The 20,448-nt window shown below is 40.3% G+C and overlaps 2 protein-coding genes across 2 annotated transcripts; one reads left to right on the top strand and one right to left on the bottom strand.

Annotated features, from left to right (window-relative positions):
* Nucleotides 1-4,839: 4,839 nt before the first annotated feature.
* On the top strand, nucleotides 4,840-9,554 carry LOC121967907 (putative BPI/LBP family protein At1g04970). Its single transcript, XM_042518426.1, has 6 exons — nucleotides 4,840-5,311; nucleotides 5,676-5,815; nucleotides 6,229-6,580; nucleotides 6,928-7,176; nucleotides 8,496-8,621; nucleotides 9,171-9,554. The coding sequence occupies exons 1-6, from the start codon at nucleotides 4,901-4,903 to the stop codon at nucleotides 9,360-9,362; spliced, it is 1,470 nt and encodes a 489-aa protein (XP_042374360.1). The 5' UTR covers nucleotides 4,840-4,900; the 3' UTR covers nucleotides 9,363-9,554.
* An 8,567-nt stretch (nucleotides 9,555-18,121) lies between these two features.
* On the bottom strand, nucleotides 18,122-19,665 carry LOC122055274 (probable indole-3-pyruvate monooxygenase YUCCA10). Its single transcript, XM_042616639.1, has 4 exons — nucleotides 19,045-19,665; nucleotides 18,720-18,953; nucleotides 18,496-18,621; nucleotides 18,122-18,289 (listed from the first exon to the last, which is right to left on the bottom strand). Exons 1-4 carry the CDS (start codon nucleotides 19,663-19,665, stop codon nucleotides 18,122-18,124), a joined length of 1,149 nt encoding a protein of 382 aa, XP_042472573.1.
* Between the last annotated feature and the right edge of the window lie 783 nt (nucleotides 19,666-20,448).

Genomic DNA, 20,448 nt, shown 5'->3' with positions numbered 1-20,448 from the left:
ATTAAGAATTGATTAGAAAAGTCTATTGAATACACAATAATCTTAGTCTCAGAACAGTTATAATAGAAATTAGATATACATTTTGATAAATATAAAATTTGGATGAGCAGTTTTTATTAAAGAAAGTTGACTATGCGATTATCCAATAATCATTATCTTCTGGTTTCACGTTCGGTAACCTGACTGGTCGGTGTTTTCACCGCTGTGATTTTGAAATTTGAAACATCGCCCCCGGTCCCCTGCACAGGGAAGACGCAGATCACGGCGACGACGGCGGAGGCGAAGAAGGTGCAGGGAAGAGGGATAGCGAGGGGTGCGCTCGCACCTCATTTCCCATTCCAAATCGAGTCGATCGATCCAATGGCGGAGTGCCCTGCCGGATTCGTGCGCAGCTAACAGGGCGGATAGACGCTTCCTCTGATTTTTCATCCTCTCGACGGCGAAAGGAAGGGCGAATCCTTTCCGGTGAGTAGTTCCTCTCCTCGATCTCTTTTTTCCCTCCTCCGCGTCGTTTATCGTGTGTCCCGATGTGCTTTTTTCGCCTTTCTGGAAAAAATATCCAGATTAAGTGCGCACCTCTGCCCTTCGTTGTCTCTTCTCGGTAGTGGTTTGTTGTCTGGCGAGAAAGACGAAAATGGTGATGTTGAAAAACCGTACTCACCGCCAAGTGCCCAACAATGAAGCAGAGAGTGATTCTCTGATGGCTTCCACAACATGCTTGCCAATTTCAAAGAAAGTGAAACAGAAATCTACTACAGTGAAAATGATGCTCACTTGCCGAGCATTACCACCTACCTGAACCTGTTCCTAACAAAAAGAAAAGGTTTTTCCTAAAGACCACACAAAAGTAGATGCGAAGCATCCAAGATCACACAAATTGTAGATCGAATAGGAAAATTCCACTGAAAGCTGCTTTGCTTTATGACCACACTCATCCACTTGCATACAATTAAGCTTTCGGCTAGTGAACCTAAGATTCACCTTAGGCCAATCTGTGTGTCGAAGGTGGACATGCTAATGAAAACCTACGAACGGGAGGGGGAGGGAGGCATGTGCGCTCGGTTGAGCTTGCCGTGAAAGATGGAAAAAAAATATTCTTGTGATCTTCTGGAGTAGGCACCGTGCCACCGTCCATGCAAGATCAATTTGTCAAACACTGGGACTGCATCATTTCTTCCAAAAATTTGTGGTGTAGACTTGGTTCAGTGTATTCCATTATTCCTCTTGCTCGCTTAGTGCTTGACCTTGCCTACTAAATGCTACTTGACTTTTGAGTAATGGGAGGAGTGTTAGATTTCAAGTGAAATTAAAAGAAAAATACATAGCGGAAAAAAAAACCTAATAGAGATCCATACGGATTTGAATTAATCGTTCGTGTAGAAAATTACCTCTGGAGCGGAGAATTACTAATTTAGAGAGTCAAGCCAATCTAAATAGAATCATGCATTCGTGCCTCTATGGTATTCAAACTAGCATAGTTGTTGTTCGTCTCATGAGCACAATTGAAGTCTCAAGTATTCATACTATAGTACTAGCTAATATTTAAAGTGAGATAAAAAAATCTAAACTTTTAAGATTGACACGATTTGTTCATAGTCTATTTAACCTTCTAGTCTTATCTAATAAGATCATATCCAAAATTAAGCTTGGGTATATAATGTAGAGCTTGTTTAAAAAATTCAAATAAATATTAGATTAACAATTAATTTAATAATTTTAAGATTTAATTAAATTAACCAAGTAATTCAATAAGCAATCATTAATCTAATAAGCTTAAAATTGAAAATAAATTTTAAACTTAAAACTCTGGCTCATTTTATTTTAGTCGTACTAAAATAAAATAAACTCTAAAATTGTTGTGTTATCTGTGTGTCACTCAATAAGTTTTCATAATATTGACAGTGATTTTAAAATCTCATTTTAAAAACATAAATAATGAGTGATGTCTAGCAATGTATCATGACTATCCAAGTGATGAGAATGTCGTAAATTCGATCTAATCTATGACTATTTTATTATATTATTTAGTCCTTTTGTTTATGACATCTAGATTAATTTACAAGGCGTAGATCGTGTCATACTCTCATCGATATATGTATGTTTTTTGATCTCTAAATAAATTTACTTAATCAAATAAGCTTAATATCTCATATTTACTTATTTGAACATGGTCATACATTTAATAATTCTACATAATCAAAAGACTCATACACATCACTTATGTTATATGGACAAGACAAATTTCATCTATATCATTCACATTTTTTCATATAACTTTCCCAATGAATGATTTTATAATCGATCTTATTATAGATGACATTTGTCGATATTTAAGTATACAAGTTCTTATATAGAAAATCGTAATGACTTGAGGTCAAAAGATTGTTTATATTAATAGTCACTATGAGTATGTCGATAATATTCATATTACAATATATCAAATATTCTCATAGCAGATTGATTTAGTACATATTCTCTAATATATACGATATATTATATCTATGATTTGTAAGATTAAATAATCGGATACATGCTAGTTTTAATGTATTAATATTATTTTTATATATTAATACTTGATTATGAATTATTAAATAATATTCTATATATTTATAATATTTCACAATCAATTCAAATAATTAATATTTTATAAAATAACATACTATTTTAGGATATTATTATATTTATTTAAATTTATACCGATATAAAGTAAATATAATAAATATATAACATTGTCTCTTATTATGTTAGATATATTATATGTCTATTATTTGTGTTATATTTTTGAGAGAGCAAATTCTCTGTATTGTATTTTATGATTCAAGAGATGATTCTTTTATATATATTAATGAGGATGAATGATCTCCTTTTATAAGTGAGTTAAAAATGATCTAGAAGATTTGACCCTTATTTTTGGACTCAAGTGAGTACCTACAAATAGTGAGAGCGCCTTTTTCGCGTGCATACCTAAAGGACGGTGTACGAGAGAGTGATTTTCTAATGTGAATACCTAAATGTTTCAAATTTCACTAAATCTAATTAATTTGTGTGCGACTAAGACGTGCGCGCATCAAATTTTTGGATGAATGGTCACGATCGTTTAATACTGTCAAAGTTAAAAGCTATAAAAGGAGGCTCTTATCTGGGAAGGTCCATCTCAACCGATCAATACGTCTGAATTTTAATTTTAATTTTAATAATTTTTAAATTCTATAATTTTATTATCTCCAACTCTTAACTGGATTATGATAATTGCCCAGTAATTTAAGTTTAAAATAATAAAAAAAAAGTTTATAATTTCTAATTTAAAGAGGCCAAAGTTCTCCACCAGCATATTATTATTAAACGCCTCCTTCGCAACCAAACCAGAGCAGGCCTGACCATCGGCGCCTCTCGTTCTCATCGATCTCTTCTCCCTCGAGCCTCCCTGCAACCGCTGCGCAGCGAGCCATGCCGCACCTCCTGGCGGCCATGAGGCGGCTGCTCCCGCAGTGGCCCGGGAGGCGCCACAGCGCGCGGGTATTCGACGAGGAAGCCGCCTCTGCCAGCGCCTCGCGCCGCCGCCCGTGGAGCGAAGGCCTCTCCGCGCTCCTGGCCGTCGTCCGGGCTCCGCTCTCCGCCGCCTCCTGCCTCGCCAGCCGGGCCGACGAATTCCCGGACGCGGCGGGCCGACTCCACGCCGCCGAGCTAGGCGACTTGGTGGTCGGCGAAGCCATGCGCTTCGTCATCTACCTGTAGATAGTAGATACTTCCCCGGCTGCCTTCTCTTTGTATAAGTTAATCATTACGGCATAAGAAAACATTTCTAGTAACTATTCTGTTCCTTCAGCTAAATTGCAAATCTAAGTGAAAAAAAAAAAAAAAATCATCTGCCGTTCCATTGGAAGTAAGTGATGCAATCCGGTGGTGATTTCTGACAAGGCGATTAGCTGGAACTCACTGGTGGAAGAAAGTGACTAAAGAAACATTTGCAATTATTTGGATACATTTTGCCTTTCTGCTTTGCTGAGAGTGAAAGAGGAATGGGCATTGGGCAGAGATAAGACAGCTGCAAGTGCAAGTGCAAGTGCAAGTGGAGGAGAAAGTGAGCCGTGCAAAGAAACTGCTTCAGTTCTTGTGCTGTTATCAGGATAAATGAATCAGGTCGGTGCTCGTGAGATAATTGAAACTCGATTCAATAAAAATTTATTTAAGTTCGATTACACCCTAGACGTCCTGTTAGCGTAGGAGAGGAAGCACCGAAACAGAGTGAAATAACTTTCTTTGCCTCTGCGTGATTTAGTGCGTTCAGTCAACTAATTTGTTTTATTTACCGCTTTAATTTAAAATTTTTAGATTTAGAAAAAAATTATTAAAAATGTTTATTTTTAATATATTAAGATAAGAAGTGAAGCTTCCACACAATATACACTTTTTCTTCTCGTCTAGATTTTTAATATATTATAAGATAAGAAGGTGAAGCTTCCACACAAAATACACTTTTTCTTCTCGTCTAGTGATTGGATTGGTAAAAGGCCAACTCTGGGGACCAGTAGGTCTTATTCACTTATGAAGCGCGTAGCTGCTCGGGTTATTTGAATAAGTATAAGTTCCATTTAGCTTTAAGCCAATAATTTGTGACTTGCAAGCAACTATTCTCCGTCACTTCTCAGACAGCGTAATAAATTCTGTTTGCGGTTTAAATAAGTTTTATCGAATAAAATATTTAATTTATTTATAAGCATCGGAAATTTTTACATGCATTTTAAATTTCGAGATAACTTATAGATATCTATGAATTTTAAGTGGCAAAATGAAAAAGAGTTTGAAAATCCAGTTGAAATATAAGATAGTTGTGGGGCGTAAAAGTAAAATCATCCAATCGGCGTTGCCGAGCAAAGAAGGTTAGCCCTTTCTGTCGCCCATGGCGCCGGCCCTTCTCCTCCTCTTCCTCGTCCTCTCGGTCTCCTCCGCGCTGGACGCTTCCGTGGCGCAATCTGACATCGGGTACATCTCCGCTGTGATATCCGAGTCTGGTCTCGCCTTCGCCAAGGACCTGCTCGTCGAGCGGGCGATTGACTCGCTCATCCCGCTCTGCCTCCACGACATCGAGAAGTCCGTGCACATTCCTTTGATTGGATGGGTACACATGCGCGCCGCCAACATCACCCTCTCATCCATCGACGTCTCCTCTTCCACGGTCAAGCCTGGGGAGTCCGGGATTGTCATCGTCGCCTCCGGCGCCACCGCGAGCTTGAGCTTTGATTGGTCGTATTCTTACAGTAGTTGGCTTATCCCTATCGAAATCTCTGATAAAGGAAGGGCCTTTGTTCAGGTACCATGGAAGAGAAACCAAGATATTCATAGATTTCTTATTTCGTAGTTTTTCAGCTTTCGTGGATGGCAAGATATAGGTTGAGTTTACGTTTAAATGAGGTGCATGCGAACTATTTATCATCTTTGTCTGTAAAAACTGCAGTGATGAACACATTATTACTTCATATTTAGCTATTACCTCATGAATATCAGTTTTTTTGTAGTTTTTTAAGACGTCATCTCCAGATTACCTTTTCCCTTTCTTTCCATAAAAATGTTTTTCTTCTTTTGAACACCATAGCTCCTTTCTAGAATTTAAGTATTTGATTCTTGTTGCGGATCACTTTTGATTTATACACCTTTTTTCTGCTTTATGAAGCAAGGTTGAAGGCATGGAAGTTGGGCTAACCATGACCATGGACAGAAAGAATGGAACACTGGAGCTGGCTGTTGCACAATGTGGTTGTTACATGGAAAATTTAGTCATAACTTTGGATGGAGGAGCATCTTGGTTCTACCAAGGGTACATGGTTCAATCATTAAGGACATCAATATTTAAATTCAACTATGTATACTATAACGATTTTTGTCTTAAGATGCTTGCATGTTCCAATATTGAGAGAGATGAGTTATACATCTACTTTGTGCGTATTGCATAATTAATCAAACAAGATCACCTAGTGCTTCATGAAAAGGCCAATAGAGATGGTATCAGAACACATGAATCTCCAATATCCACAGTTTAAAGATTAGGAACCAATGGCTAAACTTTCTGGTCATTTAGAACAAACATAAACCTATCTTCTATCACGTGCTCTTTCAGTAAGTCATCTTAGTTGAACATTTGTTTCCTTCCGTTAGAAAGTTGTTTATTCTTGTTCATGTAAGGGAGTCTATTCACTAAAACATCTTGTTTTCTCTGTCCATACTTTTTAGGTTTGTATATGCTTTTGCAAATCATATCCAAATTGCTGTAGAAGATGCAATTACACAGAAGATTGTGGAAGGGGCACAAAAGCTTGATTCATTACTTCAAACTCTTCCCAAAAAAATTTATGTGGACAAAGTCGCTGCTCTAAATGTCACATTTGTGAATGACCCAATTCTCACAAATTCTTCTCTTGAGCTGGATATTAAAGGCTTGTTCATTTCATCAGACAAAACTTATGCTCATAATTACCTTCACAAGATGTCTAAGCTCTCATATACTTGTTACGGGGAACAAAAAATGCTTTCAATTTCACTGGATGAAGCCGTGTTTAATTCTGCATCTGTCATATACTTCCAGGTAATCTTTACTTAACATCAGTGAACTCCGTGGCCTATTAGTATGGCTAGTTCGTGAGCTATTTGGAAGGCTCTTTCTTGGTTGATTTCCATGGCCTATTAGTAGAGTCAGCTTGAAGGAATTGTTTCTGTATCCTGCTGTCATGTCTATGTGGGCTTAACCATTCACAAGTTTGGAGGGTCATTAATCAAATTTCAGGCTTTAACTTGGAAAAAAATGATGGCATCTTGGATCTGTGAAAGACTTCTCTGTCTTATGTTTTTTGATTTGGAATTTATTAGGTAGTCATCCGCTAGTACAGCAGATAAATTATTTTGACCTTAGTAATTTTGTGTTTGCATATTTAGGCTGGTTTGCTGCATTGGATGGTTGACAAGATACCTCAGCAGTCTCTTCTGAACACTGCCAGCTGGAAATATCTTATTCCTCAATTGTACAAGAAGTATCCTAATGATGACATGCTACTGAACATGTCACTAACTTCTCCTCCAGATGTGTGGATAATCTCACAAAAACTTGGAGCTGTTGCCCTTTTAGATATGACTGTTATTGTCTTGGATGGCGATGCAAGAACTCCTGTTGCATGCATATCAATGGTAACCATTTTATCTCCATTAGATTCTTCCTTCATTATATCTACTACATGGTATGCTACAATATTTTTGTTTCTTTATGCCACCTTGATGCAGTGAGATAATCTGTCTAAATTCAGAATATCTTCTTGATTATTGAAATCTGAGTTATTACAGAAATGTTTAAATCGAGATGTCTCTTTGTTCAATTGAATGGGAGCTAGATTAAGCGCCAATGTAGTTACATGAGAATATGTTTTTTTTTTGCGTCAAATTATCTAAATTAAGAATAACTTCATCAAGTTATTTGAATCATAATTTGGACCTTTCTTATCTGGAGGTCTTTTTCTTTAAGTGCATTACTTTCTACTGATGATAACAGCTTATTGACCTACTTAACTGTTTCCTCTGGACTGTCCTGGATCATTTGCTTCATATGGCATTTGTTACTGTGTGCCTGGATTCATGAATTCTCTGGTAGAGAGGAATCAAGGTGGAATTCTTGGCTGAGCTGTGGTTTAAAAGAAGTCCCCAATTGCAGTAGGAGTAGCTACTTGTTTCATGCCTTCAGTTTGAGCTTCAGATCCTAAATCTCCGTAAATGGGTATAACTGATTAAGGTGACCATTTTTGTGTTGCAACCACAAGTTGTGATACTCTTCTTTTGTTATAGCGTCACCACTTCACAATATAGGAAAGCTAGTCTTGAGATTGTCACTCTATCGTACAGAAGCTCTTCCTAAAGATACAAAGGTATCATATGTATTTCATACAAGAGGGGATACCTTCGTATAGGAAAAATAACTATCCAGCACCAACAACTTAAAGTTTTGTTTAAAATTTTTTTCAGTGCCATGTGAACTATGGAGATTATGGTTCATTAACTTCATTTGTCACTGAGGTATAAAATATTTATCAATTTGCAGTTTTCTTAGAACTATAATATTTAGACTCTGAAGATCGACAATCTGATCTTATGTTTTTTTTTGGTTTGTCAATTCTATTACTCAATGATAACCGTGTTGTTCCTTCTTAGCTGCAATGCAGATTACCATAGTTCTGCTACAGACTATCCGATGTATATCCTGTGCTGTTACAATGATTATTTCTGCCACCATATATATACACACAAATCTACTATTTCAATTTTTCCAGCAGTTCACTACCAGCACCATTCTTATGAGAATTTGTGTATCTGTGCTATCGGGCGAGAATACTCGAGTATTTTATTTTTTACATCATGAATCGAGTTTCTTACTCCACTTCCCAGAAATCTTAGTTTGGATTTTCAAGAAACCATTTCTTCCATATAGTATGTATGATATGGAAACTTGCTCTTTTTAGGTGGTTAATGTCTCTGGAGCAGTCACAATATCTGGCAACAATCTAGCTGGTCAAGTTGGGTTAGATGACTTCACCCTTTCCCTAAAGTGGAGTGATGTAGGCAAATTTCATATGTCCCTAATACAGGTAAGGTTTGATCAACTGATATCTTGCTTCTTTTTGGAATTATGTAACCGAATGGTATATGTGTTCTCTTATCAATGAGATTCTCTTGTTGCAAATCTGAGAGAGAAAAAAAATCCACCTGTGTTAGTTTGTCCATGCCAATCATAATCCTGTGATAATTACACAAAAAATTATGAACAGTTAAATCCATTCGTACAACTGTGCATCATAATTTCATATTGAGAGTAACTGAGGGATGGTGGCATCCATTAATATGAATATGACTAAGCTGATACAGAGGCTAAGTTGTATATTTCCTAACTTGAAGTTGTGGTATATCTATCTGGTCGAAATATGTTACTAGTCATTGCGCTCTCTTATGCTGCTCAATGCCCTTTTCATGCGATTCACAGGAGTATGGAGCACATATGGTCATTCTAAATTCTAACAACATAATTTCTCATGTTTCTTTTATTTGTTTTGTAATATTATTGCAATTTTCTAAAAATAAAATCCAATTATGTATTTCTCTGGCTACGATTTCACTGTTGCTTTGCTTCATTGGTGCAGGGGGTAGTGCGGGTTTTTCTGAACACAATATTCCTTCCATACGTAAATTTGCAACTTCGGCAAGGATTTCCTCTTCCAATTATCAAAGGTTTCACCCTCCAAAATGCAAACATCCTTACTACTAGCTCAGTGATGGTTGTATGTTCTGATTTGGTGTTTAACAAGTCGATCAGTTTATATTCTTCTTTCTAGCATTGATTCATCCACCTCACGGGAAAATACACACGTCGAAGGGAATGGCTCTTGCGTTTGGTATACATAAATAAACATCAAGTCTAGTTAGCTCGTTTAGGGTCTGTGTACCTTTACTTTAATGTTCTTCCATGTATATTTAAATTGTACACCATCTCTTCTTGTAATTAATATTCTAGATTTAACTTGTTATATTTGTCACAACTGGGACTACACTAGTTGATGCAAGTGATAGATTAGATATATGCTCTTTGGTTAATTAAGAAATTATGTCTCCCTTAATTGAGTTTCGTCCCATTAATTGTAGAGGGAGACGAACTTCTTTGTTGATTCAGCTATTGAATAAATGTTTTTGATAATTGAGCTTCGTTCAATTAATTCTAAAGGTAAACGAAATTCTTTGCTAATTCTTCAAATCGATGGCATAGGGGACATTCTTGTTCGGTTCATATGGCATATTGTCTGTCGTCCTTAGCTTACCGTGAGCAAGCAATTAAGTTATGAATCGATGCTTTGGTAGTATACAAAGCTCTTAGTCAAGTGGTAATTACTTGTTTGATATGTTTTCTCTTCATAGATATCTTGAACTGTAGTCGTTTGTATTGATGTATAGAGTATAGACATCTAGAGATTAATAATTTTGTGATCCTTTGATTTTTTTATATATATATTAGTCATCGCACCCACACATTACATATATAATAATGCATGCAAACACGTAAATTAATAAATATTTATTGTCAAGTAATTAAACAACATTATTCAATGTTAGTGATACGGTGATAAAAATGGATCCCCCAAAAAGTGGGTCAAAGTCGGGAGAATCAACTGACATGGAGGTCAAAGTCAAACAGTCAAAGTCGCAGGATCAGACGATCCTAGAATGGCTGACTAGGTAAGGTTGGCTGAGTAGGCCTCGCAGCGCTGGTTTGACGTGAAGGGTCAGTCGGACCATCCAAACAATCGTCCTTCACAGCTCGCAGATGGAATTTGGAGCTAAGTACTAATTTACTCGGCCCACCATCCTAGCCGATCAGACATAGTGTGCCCCTATAACAACATAAAGGGTCAAGTGAAGAACAAGTTGGTAACTACATTCTGGAGGGCCAAGCTGGCAAGCTCCCACTTGAGTGGTGGCCGGTCAGCCTATAGCGGAACCCAGATACCGACTATATCGTACTTTTTGGAAGTTTGTGTCGAAAAGGACAGAGAATATCCCATCAGGAAGTCGTCCTTTAGAAACTTTCAGCCTGTCAAGTCATAGAGATTTGCAGGCTCATTTAAGGAGAGGTGTCAATGACACTTTATGGCCTGTTACTTCTCAGAAAAGCTTTGAGAAATGTGGTAACGCTTTGAGATACGTGCATAACGCAACAGTGACACTATAAAAGGAGTTGTATCTACAGACAGAGGTATGCAATGCCATTTGCTACAATTCACGACTACTTTTTCCTTCAAAATCGATAACTGACTTAAGCGTCGGAGGACTAACGCGAGAGACCCCTTCCCAGACCCGACACTAACACTTCTTGTGTTGCAGGACAGCGCAGAGTCTTCACCGAGTCAGCAGCAGAGCCACGTCCCCCTAGCTCACCGCCTTCATCGATTTCGGACAGGAATAGCTAATATGATTTATTCTATAAAAATCTAAATCCAAAAATAAAGTAAAAATTAGGTTATTAATCATATCTCAAGTTATGGAGCAAGATATCTTATATTACTCGAAGAACCTATGAGATAACCAATGAAATACAGAGATAGATAGATGCAGCTATGATTTTTTTCCGAAGATCAATGAGATATAGATAGATTGATGTGGTTGTATCGATATGCAAAAGAGTCGAAACAGATGGATTGATGTGTTGTAATATAAAAGGATAAGAATGAGACATTTGTAGTAAAAATTAGAGAGGGCGAGGGGAGTAGAGAATGATAAAGAACGAATGAGGATTGAGGTGACAAGAAGAAGTGATACAGATAATAGAATTAGGTTATGCGTCTATGATTTGAGAAAGATAAAAAGTTGAAATTACTAATAAGTCTTGAAATTATTTTCGATGTGAAAATAAAAAAGAATATTAACGTAATTTAATTTTAGATTTTACTAAATCAATTGAGAGTTGGTTATTAAAGGGTCTAGATTCTTAACTAAATATTAAAATTTACTTTCCAAAAAAAAATTAATTGTAGGCTATAAAATAACAAGGACAATCATATCTTAAATATGTCTCTATTCATCACTAGACCTAACCCCGAGCAAGGTCTGAACCGGACTCGTTACCCGGTTACTGGGCTTGAACCATAAGCGGCCTGACTTCAATGGTCAAATTTACGGCACCATCGATTAACCAGACCTATACTTAGGTAACGGGTCTGAATCGTAATCGCTCTGAATCGTAACCTTGCCGGACAGACGCGTGCGTAGCATTTCGTCTGTAAAAGAGGAAGAAAAATCAGTTAGAATCAAAGGAAGGAGTACAAAAGTCGTATACCTAGGCTGAACGGAAGCCGGGTGCGGATCGGACTCAGGCTGAAGATATACAAGACACCCTCCAGCAGCAACTTATGGATGTTGTACTTCTGACCGGCCAACATGGAAGCTGCGTTGAGGTAGTCCGATCAGCTCTTATACTGTTTTAAGTGAGGTTGGGCCGCCACTTCGAGCTGCTAGTGGGTCGGGAAGTCCGGCCGCTCGGGAAGGCGTATAGAAAAGAAATATTCCCTCCAATGCTTATTGGAGGTTGACATTTTGTTGAAGAAAACTAAGCTCACTCGGGCTTGGAAAAGAAAAGTTCCCGTCTCAGAAAATTTCAGATAATAAAATTAATGAAAAATTCGGGGAGTGAGAGAAATGTCGTGCAGGCGAAACAGGATCACTACCTTGCACAGTAGCCGAAAGGAGTTCAGTACTAGTTGATGAAGAGAGATACAAAAGCACTTACATACGACGGGAAAGAAGGGGTGAATAGAAAACCACAGACCGACGGTAAACTGATCCCTAAAGAAACAAATGCAGTTGAACGATAGAGAATTTGGACGATCGGAAGGAGAAGAGAGGACAACTTTGTAGCCGGGAGGAAATTCAAATACGGCTGTCAAACTCTCAACGTCACCGGCGTCAAACCAGGACTCAGTAGAGGTATACCAGAGCCCGGGGACGCCGACAGGCGACTGAGAAGAGCTTGCCATCGAAACTAAAGTTAAACAGAAAACAGGGAAGAAAAGCGACTCGGAAAAAAGGACTACAAGCAACGAAGAACTTCAATCGAAGGAAGATGAGGGTTTACGAGAGATCACAGAGATTGCCGGAGAAAGGGTGATGGAGCAAAGCGCGGCAAAGACGGCGACGATGAGAGGCTCGCAAACGACGACGACGACGTAGAGTGCAGAAGACGTAGGCAGGCGCTGCTTATAAACCCGGAGGACCGCCGACTGGAGCCGTCCGATCTAGGTCACAGAAACCCAGGCATAGATCCGACCGTTGAATTTAAATCTCCAAATGTCATATCGATATCCTATCATGTCAGGCGTGCCGCTGCAGCGGGCGTGACACGTGGCGCATCGCTACGGGATGACATTTAATGAGGGCAATTAAAAGGAATGGGGGCGCACTCAGCCTTAATGCGAAGAGATTTGCACGATTTTTCAGAAATCTAGATGATGTAAGTAAGGATCGCGCTCACCCAGAGAAGCCCAAGAAAAGATTGCCAAGTGTGAATGCTCGTTGTGCCGACCGGCTTAAGGGGGGGGGGGGGGGGCAGAACTATGGCCGATCTACAATCCTCAATAGGCTTTTCAGCAAAGAGCGGTCACATAGCTGACCGTGGGGTCACGTTATTTTGATCAGAGGCCAAGAAGTATCGAAGTCGATCGGGTGAAAAGCTTCACAAATAATTTTGTCCAGCCAGTCGGACTTACAGCCTTCTTCGACTACACTTAAGGGGGAGACATGTGATGCTGTGATGATGAGGGGCCCTACCCCACGGAAGATAGCTGTCACGGTGGAGGTCAAAGTCAAGACGATCAACGCTTAGATATCATTGGCTGGTCGGGCGACCATGCCCTGACCGAAGGGAGAAGGTCCTGATCCGCCGCCACCTTCGACACGAGGAGGAGTCAAACGACCGCCGCTCAGAGGAGACGATGTGCAGAAGCCGAGCCGAGCGGCTTCCCCGCTCGGCGAGGCAGCAGGACTTAACATTGGCAGAGCGAAACTTCTGCCAAGCGGCTACCCCACTCGGCGAGGCAACAAGACTTGGCATTGGCAGAATGAAACTTCTGCCGAGCGGCTACCCCGCTCGGCGTGGCAGCAAGACGCGACACAAACATAGTAAAATACGGTTGAGCGGACATGGCATAAGCATGGTCGGGTTCCGGCTGAGAGGACGAGATACAAGAACAGTGAAATTTCGGTCGAGCAGTTAGTCCGCTCAGCCGAGCAACATACTTTCTCTGGTATCCATCAAGATCCCTTTGGGAGTTAGTGTCGCCGACACCGGGCATGGACAACTAGAAGATCGTACTATGGAAGCTTCCACTGTCACTTCAGAGATATGTTCGGTCTGTTAAGGTACTGTGTCAGAGACACTTTACAGACAAGTATTTTCATGGAAAATTTCGGGAAATGTGCTTACCTTGGGGAGCGTGCACACGTACTACAGGAGTTCTATATAAAGGAGAGGGGTCCAAGCATCGACGGAGATATGCGATATTCACTGTTTGCGCTACAATCTTCTTGTTTCTCTGCCTTATACTTTATCGCCAATGATTGACTTGAGCGTCAGAGGGTCAACGCCGGGGACCCCTTCCTTGGCTCAGCACTGACATCATCTGTGTTATACGTCCGAGCGGAGTTTACAGACAATCAGCGGGAGCGCCACATCCCCAGCTTTTCATCTCTTTGACTTTCGGACAAGATCAATAACTAAAGAGGCTAGTCTTGAGCAAGTTTTTAAATATGGGCTCAAGCTCGGCTATTTAAGCTACGCAAGCTGGGATTTGAACATTTAACCTCTGTTTACTTAATAAAACACTTTTACCACAAACACTTCCTCAACTTATTATTTAGTTTTAAAGTAGAAATTATTTTAAATATTAAATTAGCTTGGCTCGAGCAGGCTCGACGAGCCATCAAGCCAGTATTAAATGGGCTCAAGCTCGGCTCGAATATTAAATGAGCCTCGAGTTCGGCTCGACCTCGACCTCGACTCGACCTCGGCTCGACCTCGATCAACTTCGAGCTCGAGTAGAGCTTTGACCGAGTTGCTCGCAAGCAGCTTGACTCATTTACACCCCTAAGATGGATTGATGTGGCTGTATCGATATGCAAAAGAGTCGAAATAGATGAATTGATGTGTTGTAATATAAAAAGGATAGGAATAGGAAAGTTATAGCAAAAATTGGAGAGGGAGAGGGGAGGAGAGAATGATAAAGAACTGACGAGAATTGAGGCGGTAAGAATAAGTGATATAGATAGTAGAATTAGGTTATATGTCTGTGATTTAAGAAAGATAAAAAATTAAAATTACTAATAAGTTTTAAAATTATTTTCGATGAGAAAATAAGAAAATATTAATATAATTTAATTTTAAGTTTTGCTAAATCAATTGAGAGTTAGTTATTAAAGAAGATAGATTCTTAATTAAATAGTAAGATTTACTTAAAAAAAAATTAATTGTAAGTTATAAAATAACTAAGTTATAAAATATCTTAGATTTATCTTTATCCGTCACTAGGCTTCACCCAGAGCCAGGTTTGAACAAGACCCGTTACTTGATTACTGGGCCTGAACCGTAATCAGCCCGGCTTCAATGGCCAATTTATGGAACCATCGATTAACTAGACCCATACCTAGTTAATGGGTCTAATTGTAACCATCTCTGAACCGTAATCCGTCCGAATTCAATGGCTGAATTAATCGAAATTTAGTTGATTTATTTATTTAATAAAAATTTGTTAAAAAAGTATGATCGTTTGCCCGGATTTAACCTAGATATCCTAGTTGAGGACCAAGGATACCTACCAATTGGATTACAACAAATTAATATTCATATATAATAGTTAATTATTTAATAACTAATTATTAACTTTCTTTTGATACTAGAACGATATTTCTCTTAAGTGCGATGTAAAGGTCTAAAACAATTTTCAATGCTAAATTGATGGTTCTTACATTAAGATGAATTGGGGAATATTTTTTTTAACTATTTATATTATTTGATAGTTTTTTTTATCAATGATTATGATTTAATTTTTTTTAGAGAGTATACATAGATAATTTAAATAAGTGCAAGTAGTTTTTTTTATCTATTTTAATTTTTTTAATATAATAATCTTGAACTATGATAAACTGTAAGTTGAAAGTTCCAAATTGTGAATCGTAATAATCTTGGACGATTAAGATTAAGAGTTGATCCTAAGAACATACAACTAGGGTCAAATTTATCCATTGCCCATGTTGATCTCCACGACCTCTTTTTGAACAACATAACTCTATTGACTTTGTCATGTCTTTTACTAGATTAGTTTGTTCGGTCTGAATATTTGCCCATCTCTACTAGCATCCTTTGATGCCTCCGGGACTACAAGGTAATATAAGGGCGTCAAGTTATCACTCAGTTATCCGCGGTTCAATTCTTAGCCACGACGTATTTATAGGAATTTTTCTTCCAAATAGAACACGTAATCATGTGATATTGAACTTTTGAGCTACTCGCTACGAATACTTTCCAATTTTCCCAGACGATCGTGAAAAATTTCCATAGAATCAAATCCATTGTCCGAGATTTAATGTTATCTGATACAATATTTTTTCTACCTCATTTGTACCGCTTAGCTTTAACATTTCCCTCCAACTAATTCTTAGCCATAACATATTTATAGATATTTTTTTTCTAAATAAAACTCACAATCATAAAATATTAAACTTCTGAATCACTCATTATAATTACTTTCTGACTTATACAAACGACCTTGGAAAAATTTTATAGAATTAAATTCATCGTCCGAGATGTAATACGATTTGATACAATATTCTTTTTCTATGTCCTTTTTGACACTTAGATTTAACATTTCGCTCCATCCAATAATTTATTAGGTACATTATACTGATCCTTAATTTGACTTTGAATATCTTACAACGCTTGAAATAGCAATTCGAGTGAATTGATCCCAAATTCCACAATTATTCCTCCAAAATACCAAATTAAGGATTATATATATATATCATGCGGATGCAGCCCAAGGGCTTAAGAATGATTAGGGAAGGAGAGAAGGGTATTTTGGTCATTTCATTTTTGAGGGTTTAGAAATTTTAAAGAAAAACACTGTTCACAGTAGAAGAGGGGGAGGCAGTTCGAGCTTTCTTCCGCCGCCAAGCACGGGAGGAGGGAGGTCACTTGCGTGGCCTCCACCGTTCATCGAACCGGTCGGTGCCGCCTGAGCCCCTCTTCTTCTCCGTCGCCGCTACCTCTCACCCTCCCTTTCTTGGCGATTTCTCCGCCGCCGCGAACGGAGTATTCTCGCCGCCGCTCCTCCGTCTCCTCTCCTCCTGCCTTCTCGGCGCGGTCATCTCCAAGCTGCACCGCCACCGCTTCACGCCGTGGACGCCACTCAGACTCATGAGGAGGGCGTCGCTGCCCCTTCCTCCCCTTTTTTTTTCTTCTCCATGCTGACATTGTCGAGGAGCACCGCCTAGCATCGCCTCTGCCTTTAGTGGCGCCACCGCCAGCTCCGGCGATCTCCGAAACTGCCTCCGGCGGTCGCCGGCGCCTCCCGCCGCCAGCGCCACCTCCAGCGGCGATGGATGCCGCCTTCAGCTGCCGACGCCACTCCCGGTGAGCCCCTTCGCTGCCCTCGTCATTAAACGATGACTGCCGACATCGGCTGGCGCTGGCACCCCCTTTTTGCCCAGCTGCCGCATCATCTTCCCCTTTCCAACGTCGCCGTAGGATCCCGTAGCTATCACACGCCGTCGTCATCCTCCGGGTAGTCACCGTCCGAGTGTTTATGCTTCATACTATTTATCTGAGTCGGCTTGCGAGCCTGCGAGCTAGTGTTGTAGTTAGGTCGTGTGCCGTCTTGCGGATCCATATCGCGTTCGGCTCTGAGCCACCAGAGCCAGCTATTCTTCAAGATCGTGACGACCCAATCAGCAGTACGACCGACTCATCGATCCATCCGAGGGTGCCTCTCCGGAGGACAGAGTATATCATCGTACTCGTCTTGTATTTATTTAGTTGTTCTATTATTATTCAGCTGCTTATATATTCGTGGACCTGTCTTGAGCATCGGGGGTACCAGAGGCCGGGACGACCCGGTCGCTAGTTGCAGGTAGTGTTGACCAGAGGACATCGGAAACTTGGTCAACACAGATGACAACTTATCATTCGGATCATGGAGATATGGTCAACATTCTAAACACGTCATTCCTATAGTTTCGTCTTCCCAAATTTCCGACATGAACAATATATATAAAAATTCTCATGATATATTTTGAAGGCAAAATTAAAGATACAAATTTAAAAGTTCTTGCACAAGCTATGGACACACTCGTCCATGCAGCCACTGCTTTAGTAATCACTCAAAGTCTCAAACGAAATAACAAAATTAAAAAAATTAAATTAAATTAAATCAAAAATTAGCTCCGTCCGTCCTTATTGCTAGTGTTGTAATTAAATTATTTATTAGAATAATGCTCATATATTGTTTTGTATATGTTTTATGGATGACCTTCCGATTCATCGATCCATCCATCTTAATTATGCATAATGTTTCTTAATATCATTGGCGACGTTCTGAGCATCCATGGCCACTCCTGCCAAGCCTGACCGAGCGAAGCCGGCGCAGTAGAGTCCCTTCTTTGCCTTCCAATGGTTCGGCACCTTCTCTTTAGGCATTCCATCCGCATCCATCAAATTATCATCATCCTATAATCACCAATTCACATTGTTAATCATACCCGTCAATCAGAAAATACTTGTGCCGAGTGACCCAGAAATTCAACATTCCTTAATTACAAATCTCTAAAAAAAGGACAATTAAGCGCTCTTACCACTACATCATAATCCCAGGAGCAAAATTCAAAGAAGGCATGCATAATACTATCTATTTATCTATCTATCTATATACACACCTTGAGCCAATTCTTAGCCGTGCTTCGAAACCCCGTGGCGAAGACGATATGATCATAATATTTGGTTTCACCATTTGTGAACTCGAGCTCGTTGCCCTTGATGCTTTTGATCTCTCCCTTGACCACCTTCACATGCACGTACGTATATAGTTATAGTTATAGTTATATATATATATAGACGTTACGTATGTGCATGGAATTAAATTAATTGAAGACGTGCATGCCTTAATCTCTCCTGACTTGATCTTGCCGACGGTTCCGACGTCGATGATGGCGGACCTGCCGGTGTCGATCTTGTTCCTGAAGGGCCCCTTGGCGGGCCTCACAATGCCGTGCTTCGACATGTCGCCGTACTTAAACGTGGCGATGAGCAGCACCACGGCGTCCACCACGGCGACGGGGAGGTACTTGAGCAAGGTCATGCCCAGATATATCAGCTCCTTGTTAAACAGATGAACCTGCACCGGAGGAAGCTCAGACGATCGAACGATCATGGAAAAAAAAAAATTAATGCGAAAACAAATATTATTGATTTAATTAATTATTTACTGGGGCGCGGATGACGATGGAAGTCTCGGCGCCGTGGTTGCACAGGTCGTAGGCGATCTCCATGCCGGAGTTCCCGCTTCCGACCACCAGCACTCTCTTCCCGGCGTAGTCTCTGCCGGACTTGTACGTGGTCGAGTGCAGGACGTCCCCCGGGAAGCTCTTCAGCCCGGGAATGCTGGGGATGAACCCCTGGCTGTTCTCCCCGGTGGCCACCACCAGGAACCGGCTCCGGTAGAGCCTGAGCTCCCCGGTGATGACGTCGCGGGCGGTGACGCGCCACTCGGCGGCGGAGTCGGAGTAGGCGGCGCGCTCGACGAGGGTGGAGCAGACGGGGGCGAGGGCGAAGCGGCGCTCGTATTCGGTGAGGTAGTCCAGGAACTGCTTGCGCGGGACGAAGGTGGGGGTGCCCGCAGGGAAGGGCATGTGCGGGAGCTCGCAGAAGCGCTTGGCCAGGTGGAGCTTGAGGCGGTCGTAGGCCCGCAGCTTCCACAGCGAGGCGGTGCAGGCCTCGCGCTCCAGGACCACGTTGGGGACCGACAGCACGTTGAGGCACGCCGACGTGGCAAGCCCCGCGGGGCCCCCGCCCACGATCACCACCTCCGTCCTCGTCTCCCCCGTCATTGCGCGCGCGCGGCCTGGTGGTGCTCGATTATGACTGGCGGCGGCGCTGGTGGTTGTGGTGCGACGTGAAGGGGGCCACCGGCGAGTCCTTAAATAGGGAACGTTGAGCGTCTGCCGGCCCGTTTCGAAGGGGATTTCCGTACCAAAATGGCAAGCTCGCACACGTGGCGCCGGAGGTTACTTCTTTCCCGACTAGGCGGACTTGCCGAACGCATAGAATGTAGAGAACGTAACTGACCAATCTGCGACTCATTTCAACGGTTCAGATTTTCCACTTGGAAGGGCCTGACGGTGGATAAAGGAGTCCGCACTGGAAATCCTATCGAGACCTTTGCATAGGGGGCTGGGTTGGAATTCTGTAGGAATTTTAGTTTTTGGAATGTTGCAATTGAAGGGATTATGATATTCTGTTTTTACATTAAAAAATAATGGTAATTCTCTAATTTATTTTATAATTTCAAAAGGAAATATTTCCCTAAAATTTCCAATATTAATATTAATTTTATTTATATTTATCTGACTTGAAGTATATATTCTTTGGTAAGCAATGACATTATGTTTTACTTCTGTAAGTAGTCACTTCAATATTTTCCATATTTATATTTATATAATATAAGTTAGTGAAAAGAAACGCCGATTTTATCTGAAACTTTTTTTATAATAATTGTTATTTGCGTGAGCAAACTTTAATTAGAAGAATTAGGAAAATTTTAGAATGTCTGAGTTGGATAATATTTGATGCTGAGTATTAACAAATATTAATTTCCTATTATTCCGGAAATT

Source organism: Zingiber officinale, chromosome 3B (genome assembly GCF_018446385.1).
Source record: "Zingiber officinale cultivar Zhangliang chromosome 3B, Zo_v1.1, whole genome shotgun sequence".
NCBI classification, from domain to species: Eukaryota; Viridiplantae; Streptophyta; class Magnoliopsida; order Zingiberales; family Zingiberaceae; genus Zingiber; species Zingiber officinale.
Note: the sequence above shows the minus strand (reverse complement) of the source record. Positions and strands in the feature narration are given on the sequence as shown.

Coding starts and splice junctions, on each gene's coding strand:
- LOC121967907 (XM_042518426.1), top strand. CDS start 4,901: ATGGCGCCGGCCCTTCTCCTCCTCTTCCTCGTCCTCTCGGTCTCCTCC. Junction 5,816..6,228: donor GCATCTTGGTTCTACCAAGG/GTACATGGTTCA, acceptor CATACTTTTTAG/GTTTGTATATGCTTTTGCAA. Junction 7,177..8,495: donor CTGTTGCATGCATATCAATG/GTAACCATTTTA, acceptor TGCTCTTTTTAG/GTGGTTAATGTCTCTGGAGC.
- LOC122055274 (XM_042616639.1), bottom strand. CDS start 19,665: ATGACGGGGGAGACGAGGACGGAGGTGGTGATCGTGGGCGGGGGCCCC. Junction 18,954..19,044: donor CCATCGTCATCCGCGCCCCA/GTAAATAATTAA, acceptor CCTCCGGTGCAG/GTTCATCTGTTTAACAAGGA. Junction 18,622..18,719: donor TCAAGTCAGGAGAGATTAAG/GCATGCACGTCT, acceptor GTGCATGTGAAG/GTGGTCAAGGGAGAGATCAA.